Consider the following 15,959-nt stretch of genomic DNA (forward strand, 5'->3'; position numbering starts at 1 on the left):
CACAGCAAGCCCAGGAGATGGCAGCTGGGACAGGGTTCTAGCGATGTCCCAGCAGAAAATCCATCAACATTTCTATCTGTTTCTGAAGTCAGACAGAAAAGTAAATCACTGCAAAGTGTTTTGGCTTGGGGAAACTACAACTTGTTTCAGTCCAAATTCTTCTGCAGAGAAGCGGACCATAAAGGCTCTCTGGTGAGATGAGGCTATTTTTTCCCTACCCTCTTTCACACATTTGTAGGGTAGAAACACAATCCATTCCTTCTGCAGCTTTCTGGCTATAGCACAGCTCTGATCCTGCTCACCACCACCCGGGCTTGGCACTTGCAGGCTTCACAGATGGATTAAAGAACCAGTGGTGGGTACCTGACCCTGCCTGTGCTGGATTTACCTCCAACCCAAGGCAGTTTGATCAGCACCAGCCCAGCGTGGGCTGCTGGAGGCACCGGGGAGCTTTGAAGGTGTTTGCTGCCATCCCACGTGGGTCAGCCTGCCTTGCAAGTCTGGTCGGCCTTGCTCTGTTCAAAGCAGGGTGGGAGATGCCTCCAAGCCACAAGATTGTGGGCTGCTATTTTAAAACATCAAACCCACACACATCTCACCCCTGCAAACCTGGCAGGAGATGGAAACTGAGCAACCAAAGGAGCTCAGCAGACCAGATTGATCAGCAAATTGATCCAAGAATTGAAATGATCCAAACTGGTTTTAACACACCATGGAAAAGGAGGGAGAAGCTGGCGCTTCTAGCAGATACAGCTCCCTAAATCACAGCTTCCAGCAGCAGTCCTGGCTCACAGCACTTGCTGTCCCCCAGCCATGCTGAAGCATCACTGCCATTCTGCTGTCCCCATTGCTGTGGTGGCACGGACAGCTCTGGGCTTCACATGGCCAATTCCAAGTGAAAATACCTCCTCTTCTGCAAGATATTTTATCTTTCAACAGCTCTCCCAAGAACTAATCTGACATAAGAGCCCCAGGCTAAATCTGCTGCTGACATGCTCCTGCTTTGCAGCTTCAACATTTAAATCAAGGTAGTGAGATGCAGGTGGAGAGAATGGAGATGTGATGGGGAGGAGGACCTGCCTGCAGCCTCAGAGAGATCCCAGCCTCAGGGCAGCCATGGCAGAGCTGCCCGGGGCTGAACACAGCTCCAGGCTGGCCTTGTGGCACAGCTGCCAGTAAGGGATGACCACAGCTTCAGCTTGGTGTGTGCACTAAAGATGATCCCATGAACCCACCACGAAATCCTGTGAGATCCAGTCCTTTCCTGTAATGTCTGAGCCTGTAGCTGTGCTCCCCAGCTCCATGCTGTGTGGCACTGGATGCTGCAACTCCCCAACCTTAGCTTTGGTTTTCTTTTGTTTATTCGATTTTTCACTGTCTTTCCTAAGCTTAAACAAGTTTTACCCAGCTCCCACAGCTGCATTACAACCATAAGCAAAAATTACACAAAAATACTGTTTTCCATCCAATATCCTTGTTCAAGGGCAGTTTTAATTTGCATGAAGTGACCTGAGCATCCTTTGCTCATGAGCAGGACTTTGAGCACTGCAGCTCTGTCCTGCGGTATGGGAATTGGTAAAGAAACTTTGTCAGTTCTTGGTGACAGCAGGTGATCACTGAGTACAACCTTTTTGCTCACACCTGTAGATGAAATTGAGTTGTTTGTTACCTCTTAACTGGGGCATTTGGCTCCTTGCACTAGGCAAGGTAAGCAGAAGGGTGAGAAAACAGCCACTTCCAACAGGTGGGAAAAAACATTTGGATAAAGCAGATACCCACTGAGTTTTAACAACAGGATTGGGTGAACCCCATCTTCTGCTCCAGCAAATACCCTTCTGCCTGGCTGCTTGCTTTACCCTGTTTGCAAAGAAACTGAGGGCCATCCTGCCAATAAAACAAGCTCTGGAGAGACTAGGAAGAAGGAAAAAATAATATTCCCAACGATTGCTTAGCAACAGGACTGGTTCAAGAGGAATAGCTCTGGTTGCCTGGTAAATAAGGTCAGAAGATGCCATTAGTGAGGCTCCCTGTTTCCTGTGCATCACATCCAAAGCTCATGTGTTACCTGCCTCTGTGAGATCCTCACTTCCTTGGAGAAGACAGGCCCTGCACTTTGATACAGAAGCAGATTTTTGCCCCATTTCCAGAGAGGCTGAAGGTGACAAGCCAGGAGCCCTCAGCACATCTGAGACAGGGAGTCAAGGGTCATCAAAACTTGTCTGCTGTCTCTGAGACATGCTGATACACAGATCCTGTGCCACACAATCTTTCCATCTCGAGATGTGTGACGAAGGAAGAAATACTGTGACAAAAGGGAAACTGAGGCACAACTGTACCCCACAGCCAGAGGATCTCCCCAGTTTCACCCTGAAGTTTTCTCCAGTGGGACTACTTTCTGCCACTGCTACACCCAAAGCAGAGATTTCTTTAGATCCCAAGGGCAGAAATTTAACATTGCATCCCCCAGACACAGCTCCACTCACCTTTTTATCCAGTTTTCTGCCAGCCATGCTCAGAGTAATCACCCTGTTATCTGAGAGCTCTTGAGCAGCTATCTGAAAGACAAGGGAAACATTCATTTTCAGCATAAAAAAATTAAGCTTCCGGTAAAAAACTCAACCCCTTTCTTGAGTTTTATGCTGGATTTGGTCTCTCATGGCTTTTCTACACCAGGGCTCATTCATGACCTCCAAGTAGGAGAAGTGTCCAGACTGAGCCAAGAGGAAGGAGAAGCCATATAAACCCTTGCCAGCAAGATGTGCCACCTCGTGCTCCACGTCCTGGGCATGGCAAAAACATCCTTAGGGAACATTTCCCTTAGGGGGAATGCTGGTGGAACCCAGGAGTTGAGCCATGTCTCCACATGGCCACCTGATAAGGCAGCCCCAAGGATGAAGATCCCATGGCTGCTCCTGAGGAGCTGCAGCAGGCAGGAGCACAGCCCAGACCACTTCAGCTGGAGAGACTTTATTCACACATGCTCCAGAAGGGCTTTGGCTGCCAACCCCCAGTGGGCCAGTTTTGTCTGGAATACGGTCTAATCAGTCTCTTGGTATTTTAAAGGAATGTTTATAACAAAACCCCACATTTATTCACTTTTATTACAAGCCATTTTCTGAATCACTTGTCTTTTTTTTTCCTGCCCAAGCATCTGCTCTCCACCTCTCCTTTCTCTGATCTCTCAAGGGGGGGGCTGAGCTGTTCCCCAGCATTCCCAGCTGCATCCATCTCCCAGGGCAGGAGCCAGCAGCAGAACAGCCAGGAACCCAGCATGGACATTGTCCTTGTGCACAGTGTCCCAGGCACGGCTGTTTGCTGGGGGTTGTCCTGCACTGAAATTCTGCAGTGTCATTACACAAGGCTTCAAGAAAAACTTGCAGAACTCCAGGGCACAATATTCTACAGAATGAGCAATCAGAGGGTTGTGGGCACTTAGGAGAGCTGGGGAGTTGGCAGAGATGCAGCTTCTGCATCTGCCTGGGCAGCTGCGTGAGGGGATGAGCCACAGCTCCTGGACAACCTCCTGGCCTTCCCACGGTGGACACAGCTCTTTGGTCCACAGAGGACTCATTCACTGCACATGAACCCCAGTTTTCCCCTCTGTTCCATCAAAGTTCCATACTGCCATGCCATGGAATTACTTTTCTCTCCCACCTAGTCCCTGGTGAGTGTAAGCAGTCGCCAAAACCAGCAGGAGGAAGAGAAACTGTAGGGAAGAGGATGAAATTTGTCCTTTCCTCAGCCCCAGTTGGAATCCAGCACTTTAGGGCTCACTGTAGGCTATGCAAAAGCCAGGCTGAGCAGACAAGCCAGGCATGTCCTTGTGCCATCCTGCCACAGGTTGCTGGTGGCATCTTCTCTTGGCCAGAACAGACAGTAACAACATCCCTACCACTATGTCCAGCAGAGGCGTGCAGCAAGATTTTAAAATTGACTTCTACAAACACAGAGGTTTGCTTTGGGATTTTCTCTCTTCAAGCTTAGGGAGCCCCACACAGTCCAACCTATTCAGCCAAGGTTCTTCTGCTGCATTCACCTGTGTGGCATCTCAGCTAGGAAAATGGATAGTTGGGCAAAACTGAAGGAGGTCAGACTTTGGCTCCAAACTCCCTGGAGCCTCCTCCTTCAGTGGTGTCCAAAGCCTGTGCTCCAGCACTGCACCAGGCAGCAGGGAAAGGTGCCCACCACACACAGCCCTGTTGCCATCCCCCAGCCCAGGCCAGGATGAAAAAAATGAGATCAAGAAATCATATCAGTTCTACAACATTAATCAGATGCCTCTGCCCCTTGGCTGTTTAATGACACATTAGGGACAGAACAGGACCTTCCTTTTTCTAAAGCATGTAACCTTTGAACTTGACTGGAAACTTTTTCAGCTCTTCCCACTCAAGCATTGGATGGGATGTTGAGAGCCTTGGGAATGGCCCCACTTCTGAACCTCACTGCGGCTTTTCCTCTTGCATTTAAAGACTAACTGCAGCAATTAGGAGAAAAAAATATCTTCCCCTAAAGCAAACAGCAACTGAGATGCACCAGGTCCCAGGCTTTTAAACCTTCCCAGTGCTTTTAAACCTGACAGAAGTTTAACTCCTTGCTGGCCTTTCCTTCCATAACTTTGCAGCCCAGCTGTACATTTCACGAAACCTGCACAGCAGAGATCCAGAAATGATGGCAGCTGAGGTAGAACAGAAACACACCTAAATTTAGTATCTTCTTTTAAAAAAAGAACATTGCTAAAGAGATCCACAGCAGGAAGGCCACTGCCCGAAGGGGTCCGTATCAGAATCAGTGGCTGTTGCTATGAGAGTTGTTGCCATGGCACATCCTCATCCTACAAACAAAATCACCCATCCCTGCAAAAGGAATGAGCCCTATCACCTGTCGCTGCACCAGAGAGGTCTGAGCAGGCTCCTTCTGCCAGATAACAAACAACAGCAGCACAGATTTACTTTGTACTTCTCCAGACTGAGGTATTTTTTATTTCTGAGACTGAAGCAGAAGTTGAAGACCCACAGTGCTAAGCACAGGACAGACACTGAGCAAGATCAGTGTCCCAAATAAACTGTCCTCCAAACAGACCAAAGTGGCCAGGAAAACAAGAGGTACAGGGAAAAATATTCAAGAGATACACCCCACTCTCCTGGACCCCCTGTGAGTGTCCTGCATTGCCCCCATCCTCCTTCTCAGGGCCAGAGGAGCACAAAGGAGCAAACGTACCGTTATCATCCCCTTCCCAGCTGGCTTGCCGTTCCCCAGAAGGAGAGTCCGTGTTATTTTCTTGCTGGAGACAATCTAGAGAAGCCAAAGACAATAAAGCCATGATTGTACAAGTGATCAAAAGCAGACTCATAAGCAACTGATCATTGCTCATGTTGGTTCATTCAGATTAGGCATTTGCAAGAGCAGAAGAAAGGCACTGATGTGCAGGGGTGACTGTGAGAGTGGGAGTATCACCACTGACACCCCAGCCCCGGGCTGCACGGTGACAGCATGGGAGGCTGAAGCATCACTTCCCACTGAACCCAGGGATCAGCAGGTCCTCACACAGACAGAACTACTGCAATTTGTTCCCAGCAGCATCACCATTCAATCCCTCAAAGCCCATTTCATGTACTTCTACCATGACCCCTGCTAGCACCTTGATTGCAGGACATGTTTCCATGGGTGAATCCTGATTACAAGCTGGATGCTCTCCCATTATTCTGGACCCCCTGAGCAGGGACAGCACTCCCAAAGGCATGTTCTTCATTCACTTCTGGTTTGTAACAGGATAGACAGAATAAACTGGGAAATTAATTAAACCCTTGAGATATTCCCCAGCTCAGTGAGTTTCAGTCTCCTTCAGATCTGGAGAAGCTGTAATTTTTCCTTATGAGGTGCAGATGCCCACATGGAGATCCAGCAACCTGCTGGAACTATGTGTGCCCTGATCCCACATCAGTGGGTCCCCCTCGAGACTGGATGAGCTTTAAAGATCCCTTTCAACCCAAACCATTCTGTGATCCTATGATTCTTTTAATTTCAAAGCAAAAACCCTTTACCTCTGTGAGAAGCCAGCCAAGTCCCAGTGCTCCCAGTGCACAGGAATCACCAGCCAGTGTGACCAGATCTTTGTGCCACACTGGGTACAGGCAGGACAAACCTCACAACCTTGGCTAGCAGAAACCATGGACACTCTCCAGCCTGGAGTCTGATCCCTGCTACATTTCCCTTGGCCACAGAGGTCATTGCAGGCCTGGGAATCATCCAGCTGTCCTTTTAAATCCTACTACAGACCTCATTAGCTGCACTAAGCAACCTGGCTAATCTGACAGAGCTCGATGCAAACTCAGAATTGAAAAGTCAGATCCTCACTGCCCAGTTGTTGCTGCCCCAGCTGCTCTCTGCTTCTGAGAACTCATGGAAAAAAACTCACCAAGCAAATTCCAGCCACCAGGAAGCCCACGGTTGGGTGGCTGAACCCACAAGCCCCCATCCACTTTGCTTCACTCCTCACCCTCCAGTCCACCTCTGCTCCATGACTGGGCTGTGCTGCCAGCTCATGCTGGCCACAGGGAGAGGAGAAAACAGGATTTCAGGGGAAAAAGGGAAATTAAGAGATTCCTCCATTCCAAGCTGATGTATTGTTTTGAACCAAGAAGCTGACATTGGAACTGCTGCAAAAACTGGGCACGGGTCAAGTTCTCTTTTGGAGAGTGAAAATATTGGGGTAAGTTTACAGAGTTCCAGGCTCTCTTCTTCCTGGCAGGCTGAGCCCACCAGCTGTGCCCAAAGACACAAGAGACAGTGATGCCATCATGGCAAAACCATCAGCTGTTCTGAGAGAGCCCCTGGATGTGAGACGTGCCAACCTCTGCCCATGCCCAGCACTAACACAGCCCAGGAGGCTCTGCCCAGGCTCTTCTCTGACATAATCACCTTCCCAAGCACCAGAAGGGTTGAGATCATTTGGGAGACCCAACAAGCAGGAGAAGATGGTTCAGACCCTTCCACCTTCCTCCCCACTGCATATGGACAATGTTCTTCCCCAACATGAGCCTGCAGTGCCCTGGGCTGCTGCAGAGGCACATTCAGGAACAGCAAGATTTCAGCTGTGTCCTTATGTCCATGAATTCTCTGCTTCCACCAAGCCCATGACTTTCACAAGCAGCCCTTGCTGAGCTGTCCCACACTGGAGCTGGATGTGTTTTAGCACAGCAGAACAGTAAAGGATGGGTTTAAGCTGAACCACTGAACATAGGCCAGAGCTGTTGCCTGCACTCTCTTAACTTCTGCAGGAGCAGAATTAGGTCATCACAGAGCACTTGCAAAATTCCAGTCATTAAACTTCAAACTCTGTAAATGTCAGTGCTCTTCTAACATGTCAAGCTCTTGAGCTGGCAGTGGTAAAGTCCCTGGTCCTGCCTGCCACATGTAGTGCCATGCTGCACTCTGTATAAAAAAGCAATTCTGCTCATGAGCCTCCCTGAGCACCTCGGGCTGGCTCCCCATGCTGACCCACCTATTACAGCACCTCCTTCCTCCCCAGTCCCAGCACTGAGCACAACAGAAGCAGTTTCTCTCAGCCTCTGCATTTGTGCCAGGCACCAGCAGCCCTCAGCTGCTGGATGTTGCTAAAAGATGGAAAAAATCCCCCTCATTCCCTGCTTTTGAGGCAGAGGACAAAGACACTTGGAGGATGTAGCTGCCAGCTTCTAACAGGGTCTGGGCTCATGAATGAAAAGACCTTCCAAAAACTTATAAATCTCATTGTGCCCCAAAAGCTTTTCCACAGGAAGAGCAGAAGACACATTCCAGCACCAACATTCTCAAGCAGAAGGAATGTTTTGCTACACAACAGCAATAGACAAAACTTTCAGAAAGAGAAAAAAAAGGCAGACTACATGCATCCTAACTTTAAATATCTGGAGGTTTCCCAAGCCCAAACTGGTCACCAGGGTCCTTACTGTAACCCATGGTGAAGACAGAGCCAGAAGCTTGCAGCTGATGTCTCTTTGCCAGCACCAGAAACCCACGCCATGACTAGCTGAGACTGGAGCAAGTAGACATCCCCTACTGTGGAACAGCTCAACCTCAACAGCTGATAAATTTGTCTATCCAGAAAGGAGCCAGAAAACTTTGCATGGGGTAAGAAGAGCAGCTGTAACCTCACCACATCCCCGTGTCTGATGTTCTGGGGTCCCTTTGCTGCAGGGACCTCAGACTCACCGTGCCCAGCGTGCAGGAGAACTCGCCCAGGAAGTCATGCTCATAGAGCTGCGTGCTCGACTTGTCCTGGTCAAACAGGGCAAACTTGAGCTTCTGCACTTCTTCAAAGTGGTAGTCAATGATGAACTTCTTGGCAAAAGCTGGGTTGAGGTTGTTCACGGCTGTCTCTGTCCTGTCCAGCTGCAAAGCAAAAGAGGCATTTAGGCAAGTGCATCTTACAGCTTTGTCACTGAAACTGAATTCAGCCAGAGCCACCCCGAAATCCCACGGTGACCACCAGAATGAGCACACCGAGCCCTCAGCAAAGCTGTCCCTAAACACAGGCTGTGACACCCAGGTGCACAAGCTGGGATCCATCTAAACACACACTGGCACATCCTGCAGAGCTGTCTCCCTGAGGATGGGGTGCATGGACAGCCCCCCCACCCAACAGCCAGGATGGAAGTGCCCACCCAGCCAAGGCTCAGCATGGACTTGAGGATCACTGAAGCCAGAATTGCTTCATTTGCTCCTAAGCCCTATTCTCCCATGAACTGAGGCTCTCACACACCTCTGATCCTCAACCAGACCCTCACAGCTGTAGTGCCAAACTTGTTTCTTCCAGTCTTTGCAGCCAGCAACAAGGACGAGTAAAACAAGAAGTGTCATGAGACAGAACACAACTCTCCAGCATTTCTGTCTAGAATTCAACCCAAAACATCAATGTGGTTTCTTCTTTATTGGCCTTCCATAGATAAAAAGGTAAGAAATCATCACCACAGTCCCTTTTTCTCATAGATTTCATCAAGCATTAGTAGCAACAAGAGGCTGGAAGGGTCCAGAGACAAAACTTCAGTAGATATTGTCACCCTGAGCTACTGCAAGCAGACTGGAAGCAATGATGTCCCTGATGGATTGGAAGGGCAGGCACAGAGAGAGGATGGAACCTGCAAGGCATGTGGGGAGCTTGCTGTCAGAGAGGAAACACCACAGCTCTCTGCAGCATCCCACAGCCAAGAGCAGGGATAGGAGCAGAGGAATCTTGGCAGGCAGCTGGTGGAAGTGTGTGTTTACAACACTGCGTGGCACAGGTGATCAGAAAGCCTTCTGTGAGCCAAAAACAACACCCCGAGGACAGTCACGATGGAGATCCTGGAATGCTGCCCTCCAGTAATGGAATTTTGGTCCCAGACCCCGTAACTCACACTGCAGGAAGGGTGGCAGCACCAGCAGGGATCCTGTCGTGAGCTTGCACAAAGACAACCTCCCACAGTTTTGGCCAAAGTGTTAGAAACTGAGGCTGAGAAAAGCTGGTGTATTTGCTTCTGGAAGTCTGTGGACAAGCAGAGTGTGAACTCTAATGTCAGAACACATATTCCCTCCCAGACATGCTGAAAGGCAGGAGACAAGGGCAAGTTTAGAGCCTGATATTCAAAATATCCTTATGAAGCTGAAAGGGGCAGGAAGGGCATGGCAGCAGAGCCTGAGAGCTGAACAAGAAACCACCACAGCTGGGGGGAATCCTCCAGCATGCAAAGCAAGCAGGAGCTTTGTCAGAAGAGCAGCAGATGGTAGAATGTTGATATCACTATTCAGCCTGGAGAAGATAAAACTCTGGGGGGACCTCAGAGCACTTTCCAGCTTCTAAAGGGGTCCAAGAGAGCTGGAGAGGGATTTTGGACAAAGGCCTGGGGTGACAGCACAATGGGGAATGGCTTCAAGCTGACAAAGGGCAGGTGTAGATTAGATGTTCTGAAGAAATCCTTGCCCGTGAGGATGGTGAGTCACTGGCACAGGTTGCCCAGAGAAGCTGTGGTTGCCTCATCTCTGGAAGTGCTCAAGGCCAGGTTGGATGTGGCTCTGAGCAACCTGATCTAGTGGAAGATGTTATGACAGCACTGGCATTTTGCCACATCACCCTGTTATCCCAGGATATGGTAGCATGGATATTAAAAGAAGGAAACACAGATATGACCAGTGAGATTTTATCAAAAGCTGCTGCCCTCGGTGTCTGGAAAACCAATCCCATCTCCCTGTGGGACAGCACATCCTCTGGCCATGCTGTGACCCTGGCTGGCATTCCACCTTGTCTTGCAGCCAGGACACCCAGTTCTGGGCAAGGCTGAGCTGCCTGTGCATCCCAGATCCAGGGCAAGACCTCTCTGGAAAGCAGCTGGCATCCCTGGGCAGCACCAGGCTGTGGGACGGTGAGATGTCTGCCAGAGCTGCTGAGCCAGGAACAGAGCAGAAAAAAGCCTTAAAAAAAAAAAAAAAAAAAAAAGCAAGCAAACACATACCTTAGTCCCAAAGAAACTCATTCAGCACAGAAGGCAGGTTTTGGAGGGGCTCAGTGGAAATGTGGTGAGTTTGCTATATATACACCCAACGATGGCAGGGTTTTTTTTTAAATTGCTCGCTTAGTCTGTCTTAATTGCCAAGAAACGACTAAAGTAAATGCTGTGTTCCCAGAATAGCCACCTGCTGCACCCCAGGGAACCAAACCCATCAACACCAGCGGGCTGTGAGCTGGCCAGGGCCACACAGCTTCACCCAGATCCTCCTCTCTCTGCTGCCACCCCGTACCAAAGGAGCCAAGCATCTGCCCAGGGGTGAGCTGGACAGAGCACAGGGCATCCACAGCTCTGCTTGGATTCAGCAGCACAACATTCACAAATCCCCCTTCAGGCCTAGGAGATGGGACTGCACAGGCAGCAGAGATGGAGTTTAGGTCCTTCCATGTTCTTTGAACAATGGGGAAGCCAGGGACCAAGGGAAAGCAGTCCTTTCACACTAAACCCCAGTCTGAAGGAGATAACTTCAGCCCCATCTCCAGCTCTGTCCTGGAAGAGTGGCTGAAGGAAGAGAATGAAAATCCCAGCCAGCTTGAGGTAAACATGGGAGTGATGGGGCTTTCTTCAACACCCAGATAGAACAGTTTAATCTCCTGCCTAGTGCCAGTGTGGAGCACAACAACATCCCCAGTGACAGCTGCACAGGTTTGATCTTTGGTTTGGTGAGCACAAATCCCCTTGCTGGTGACCATCACATATGAGGCCTCTTCACACACCGTCCCTCAGCTGCCATCAGCTCCTGCCACCCCATTCAGATCTGCAGTCCCTGGAAAGAACAGGGCCTTTGCCACCAAAAAGCAGAAAAGCACAAGGGTTTATAAGAGGCAGCCAGGCTAATTTAAAAAATCTGTTTGGATAAGAGCCTCAAAGGGCCACAAAGACAATTAGAGGGATGGAGTGCCTCTCCTGTGAGAAGAGGCTGAGAGCCTTGGGGTTGTTCAGAAGACAGAAGGCTCAGGGGAGATCTTAGAACACCAGAAAGGGCTAGAGGAGAGCTGGAGAGGGACTTCAGACAATGGTATGGAGCAACAGGGCAAGGGGAAATGGCTTCAAACTGACAGAGAGCAGGATTAGATTGGATATTTGGAAGAAACTGTTCCCTGTGAGGGTGGTGAGGCCCTGGCACAGGCTGTCCAGAGAACTTGTGGCCACCCCATCCCTGGGAATGTTCAAGGCCAGGTTGATGTGGCTTCAAGCAAGGGCCATGCCAGGGGATAGGAACAAGGTGATCCTTAAGGTCCCTTCCAACAGGAACCATTCCACGATTCTACAATTGGGCAAATCGAGCACAAAACAAGGAAATCATCTCCAGCAGCAGCCCCTGTGTTCAGTGAGTGCAGCTGGAGAGCTCAGAGGGAGCTGCCTGGGGACCTCCAAGCATCCCCAGCATGTGGAGGCTTCATGCTCCAGCATGGGAGATGCTGTCTGAAGTGCCAGGGGAAGTTCATGTGGAAGGTGCAGGACTGCCTGGATGACTCAGTGGCACCGAGGCAGCTGCAGGGCTGAGTCATGTGTCCCTTGTCCCCGTTCCTGGCACCACAGGTCAGCTCTTTCATGGTTTCTGTGAGATGACATCACTGGGCAGAACATTTAAACATCACCCATCTTCATTTCCCAGCCTGTGGTTTATTGTGCCTCCCTCCCCCACTCCTCCAAGGCTGATTCACAAAGATTTTTAATTCCTATTAAGCTCAGTGAGACAAAATAATTGTATTTGGGAACAAATGTTACAGCTAGAAAGAACAGGGAGCAGAAATCTTCCTGTTGGCATCAGCTGGTGCCACAGTCCCACTGCCCAGCTCAGAACCAGCACCAGGGCTCATGCCAAAGCAGGAGACCCACCACCACAACCAAGTCTAAGGCTTGGGATCTGTCCCTAATCTGGTGTGGAGGACATGGGGGCAGTGGGGTGGGATGGGTTCCAATGAGCTTATTCTGTTCCCATCCGTCCCCCACACTTCAGTTGTGTTATTAAAGCCACCACTTTCAGACAGCAGAGGTTCCACTCAGGGCAAGGGGCACATCTGTGTGCCCAAACTCCACAGAGAACAAGGGGGTAGCATCAGCTGCCAAGAGTCCACCAACATCCCATCCAGCGAGGTTCTCATGGGCAATCCCACCTCTCCTGACTCTGCCCAGCACCCAGCCACGAGCCAAACCCTCCCAGCACCCCTGACACGTGTGAGTGCTGGGGGATCTCCATGCCAGCAGTGTCCCCGAGGTGCCACTGACCAGAGCTCAGAGGCACAAGCACACCCCGTGCCAGCCCTTTCTGCCTCTGCTGACACCACGGCAGCAGAGCACGAGCAAGCTGCTGCTCGAGGCTCAGTCCAGTGCCTACCGTGCCAATTAGAAAGAAGCTAAAAATAGCAGAAGAAAAGAAAAACAAAAACCTAAAAGCACCACACATTTGTATCGCATAGGAAGCTTCAGGATCAAAACCGCTGGGCTGAGACATTATTGACAGAAAGAAAAATTCCTGAAAAGCACAATTAGGTCAGAGATGACACTTATCAAAGCTGGAAAGCTCATTAGCCTCATCCAGGCTGCTGAAAGAAGTTAATTGCAGACTGTGGCAAAGTGAGGTTTTCCCCTCCACTCTACCTGCTGAATGTGAGATCAGCTGCTGGATACCTGAAGTGCTGCTGGCGATTCTTGGCCAGTACTTGCTTCAGCTTCTTGGCCAAGTACTTGAAGGAGATCACCTAATTTCCCAGGAACTGGGAACATTTTTGTCTGGTTTACATGATTTAAATCCCTTAATCCTCACTGTCTGCTGTACTCAGTGCAGGTGCCTGTATCCATCACATATCCATACTCTGCCTACCCTGCTCTCTCCCAGACCAACCACCTACAGCTGCAGGTACAAAACAGAATTTGCAGTTAAAGCCAATGCCCAGCACAAAGCAGAAAGCACCGATTGTGACACAGAACAATTCACACACTGGTGCCACCCACAGCCTCAGGAGCACCAGAAAAGCTTCCACTCCTGCTCAGGGAGGTGTGAGAGCAGACAGAGGGACACCAGCGCGAGCCAAGCACAGCAGGAATAAACCCACACAGGGTCAGGACTTACCTCCACCCACTTCCCGTTGACTTCCATGAAGAGGACGCAGAAAGGGTCGGATTTGGAGGTGACATCCCTGTCCAGAAGGTTCTGGCCGCAGATGGACAGCTCGACTTTGCAGACACAGTACTGGGAGCCGACGGGCCCCGCCGGCGTGGGGGTCATGGTGTACGCCATGGGCCGCGGTGGCAGCAGCTCCGGGCACTCTGTGGGACAGCACGGGGAGAAGCCTCAGTGCTGGGAGGCAGCAAACGTGCTGGCAGCACTGCTGAGCTGGAACACACAGCGTGGCCACAGGCAGAGCCTCTTGCTCCAAGTTCCACACGTGATCTAAACCATGAGGCTCCCCTGGCTCCGTCTCCCAGATGTCCCGAGTGGAAGCCCAGCAGAGCACCCATGACCTGCTGTGAGTTTGCTCCGTAAATAACAGATTTTCAAGGAAAGGTAACAGCTTACCCCCTCAAGGGAGAGGGAACTCCCCAGCCTCTTCCAGCATGCTGGGCTTTTGTTGGTACTGAGAAGACACATTTCCACACCATCTTTCAGCACAAACCTGATTGCTGCCTGGCTGTCCCCAGGCACCAGACCACGGACCGAAGCTAAGAGGGGCAAACTTGAGCTCTGCTCTGCAAATCATCATAGGGAAAGGGGTGAGACTGTGAGCACGAGTGTGATGCAGGGCAGCTCCAGTCCTCAACCAGCCCCATCTCCACCCATCTCCCCAGTCCGGCAGAGAACAGTGGCTCTGGCAGCAGTTAAAAAGTGGCAATAGTTGTTTCAGAGCAGTGAAGGCACATGTGACAAGCACTGCATGACCTGGAGCACCATTTACAGGGCCCTGACTAAAAATCCATTTAAAATCTTATCAAAAGTCTTCTGCCAAATCCATTTTGCAGAGATAAATGTGTTTTATACCATTATTAGTGCAAAACCCCATCCCACAGGACAGTCTTGACTTCTAATAAGCATTTCACTTGTCACGAATCACCAGTGGTCTTCAATAGAAAAGAAAGGGCAGAAAAAAGAAGGAAAAAGAAAGAATTTTCATGTTAATTTATACTAGCAAACCTTTGTGGCTATGGTTACTAGTGGAGAGTGAGCTCTTCTCAGCAGCTGCTCCAATATATTTTATCTTCTTTTTCAAGAGTGGCTCCTGGCTCATCCACTTTATCTGAAACCCTTGAACATTGCCTTCCTCCACCTTGATAAACCATCTGCTTCTATTTGGCATTGAAGCCCCAATTAATATTATCTATTTGTTTTGCCTGGGTATGAGTATTTACAAGCCCTTGTGCTGCCAGGAGCTGGGCTGCTGCCCTTTTCCCTTGCAGCTCAGCTTCCAAACTGGGATGGGGATGGAGGGCAGGGATAGGTGATCCCAGCAGGCCTGTGGGAGAAGGAGCTCCAGGCTCACCACCAGCTGTCCCAAGTGCTCAGCCCTGCTGCAATGAATTCTGAGCAGAAAACAGCTCCAGCTCCCAAGGAGCCTTCTTCTCCTGCCTGCCAAGATCTCTGCTTGGCACTAAGTCACCAGAAACAAGCCTGGTTTTAACCCCCACCAGTAAACACAAGCTCTTCACCCCAGACTGCTGCCCAGGGAAAGGTTGCACAACCATCCCAGCTCCCTAAGAACCCAAACTTCTCCAGAAGAAGGAAAACTCGATCCCTGGCTGCAGACACTCATGAACATCACCAAAACAGCACCCACATCCCTTTCCCAAGCATGGCTCCCTCTTGCCTAAAACAAGCCTGTCTCGTGCCATCACCCCCCGTGCACAGCAGCACGCCAGAACGGTGGCAGTGCCACACCAGAACGGTGGCACATGTGGGAAACCTTCCATCTACTGCAGCTTCAAGGAGGAACACATGGAGAAGTAAAAGTCCTCATGGTTCATCCACCATGGCTGGGGGAGCAGCTCCAAGGTGCCCATCCCTGCCTCTGCTCCACTCAAGCCCATGTTGCCAGCTGCAGCTAAAGTGAAGATTTTACTTAATTATTTTTCTTTAATGCACTGATCACGTAATCAATGTCCTAAAATAGCCAAGCCTGTTCTATTTATGCTGCTGTCTGTCTACTACTCCCTCGGAAAAGCAAACATGGGGCAGCTGTGCTGGCATGGACCTGGTCCTGTCAGAGTAGGGAGATCTGGGCTGGGTTTTTCCATCTCCCCTTCTCCCAGATCTCAGCGCTGTCTCATAAAAAGCAGAGGCAGCAAGTGACTCAGTGGAAAAACCTTTTTTCCCAGGGCTGGCAGACACTAAAACATCCTCTTGGTGCACAGCACATCACCCATACTCCAGCCCCTGAGCTCAGCCTGCCTCACTCCCCAGGGTGTGAACAGTCAGGACAGGCA

General features: G+C 50.2%; 1 protein-coding gene across 3 annotated transcripts in view; it reads right to left on the reverse strand.

Moving 5' to 3' along the window:
- The window catches only part of CPNE2 (copine 2), a 42,742-nt gene that overhangs the window by 18,112 nt on the left and 8,671 nt on the right, over positions 1-15,959 (reverse strand). For all 3 annotated transcript variants that reach the window (XM_021541175.4, XM_085589833.1, XM_021541176.4), the window contains exons 2-5: positions 13,615-13,811; positions 8,209-8,388; positions 5,218-5,292; positions 2,484-2,555 (exon numbers count right to left, since the gene is read on the reverse strand). In XM_021541175.4, the coding sequence (XP_021396850.1) occupies positions 2,484-2,555; positions 5,218-5,292; positions 8,209-8,388; positions 13,615-13,782 (495 nt within the window). In that variant the 5' untranslated portion in view covers positions 13,783-13,811. The remainder of the gene's footprint in view (positions 1-2,483; positions 2,556-5,217; positions 5,293-8,208; positions 8,389-13,614; positions 13,812-15,959) is intronic.

Source organism: Lonchura striata, chromosome 11 (genome assembly GCF_050655825.1).
Source record: "Lonchura striata isolate lonStrDom1 chromosome 11, ASM5065582v1, whole genome shotgun sequence".
Taxonomy (NCBI): domain Eukaryota; kingdom Metazoa; phylum Chordata; class Aves; order Passeriformes; family Estrildidae; genus Lonchura; species Lonchura striata.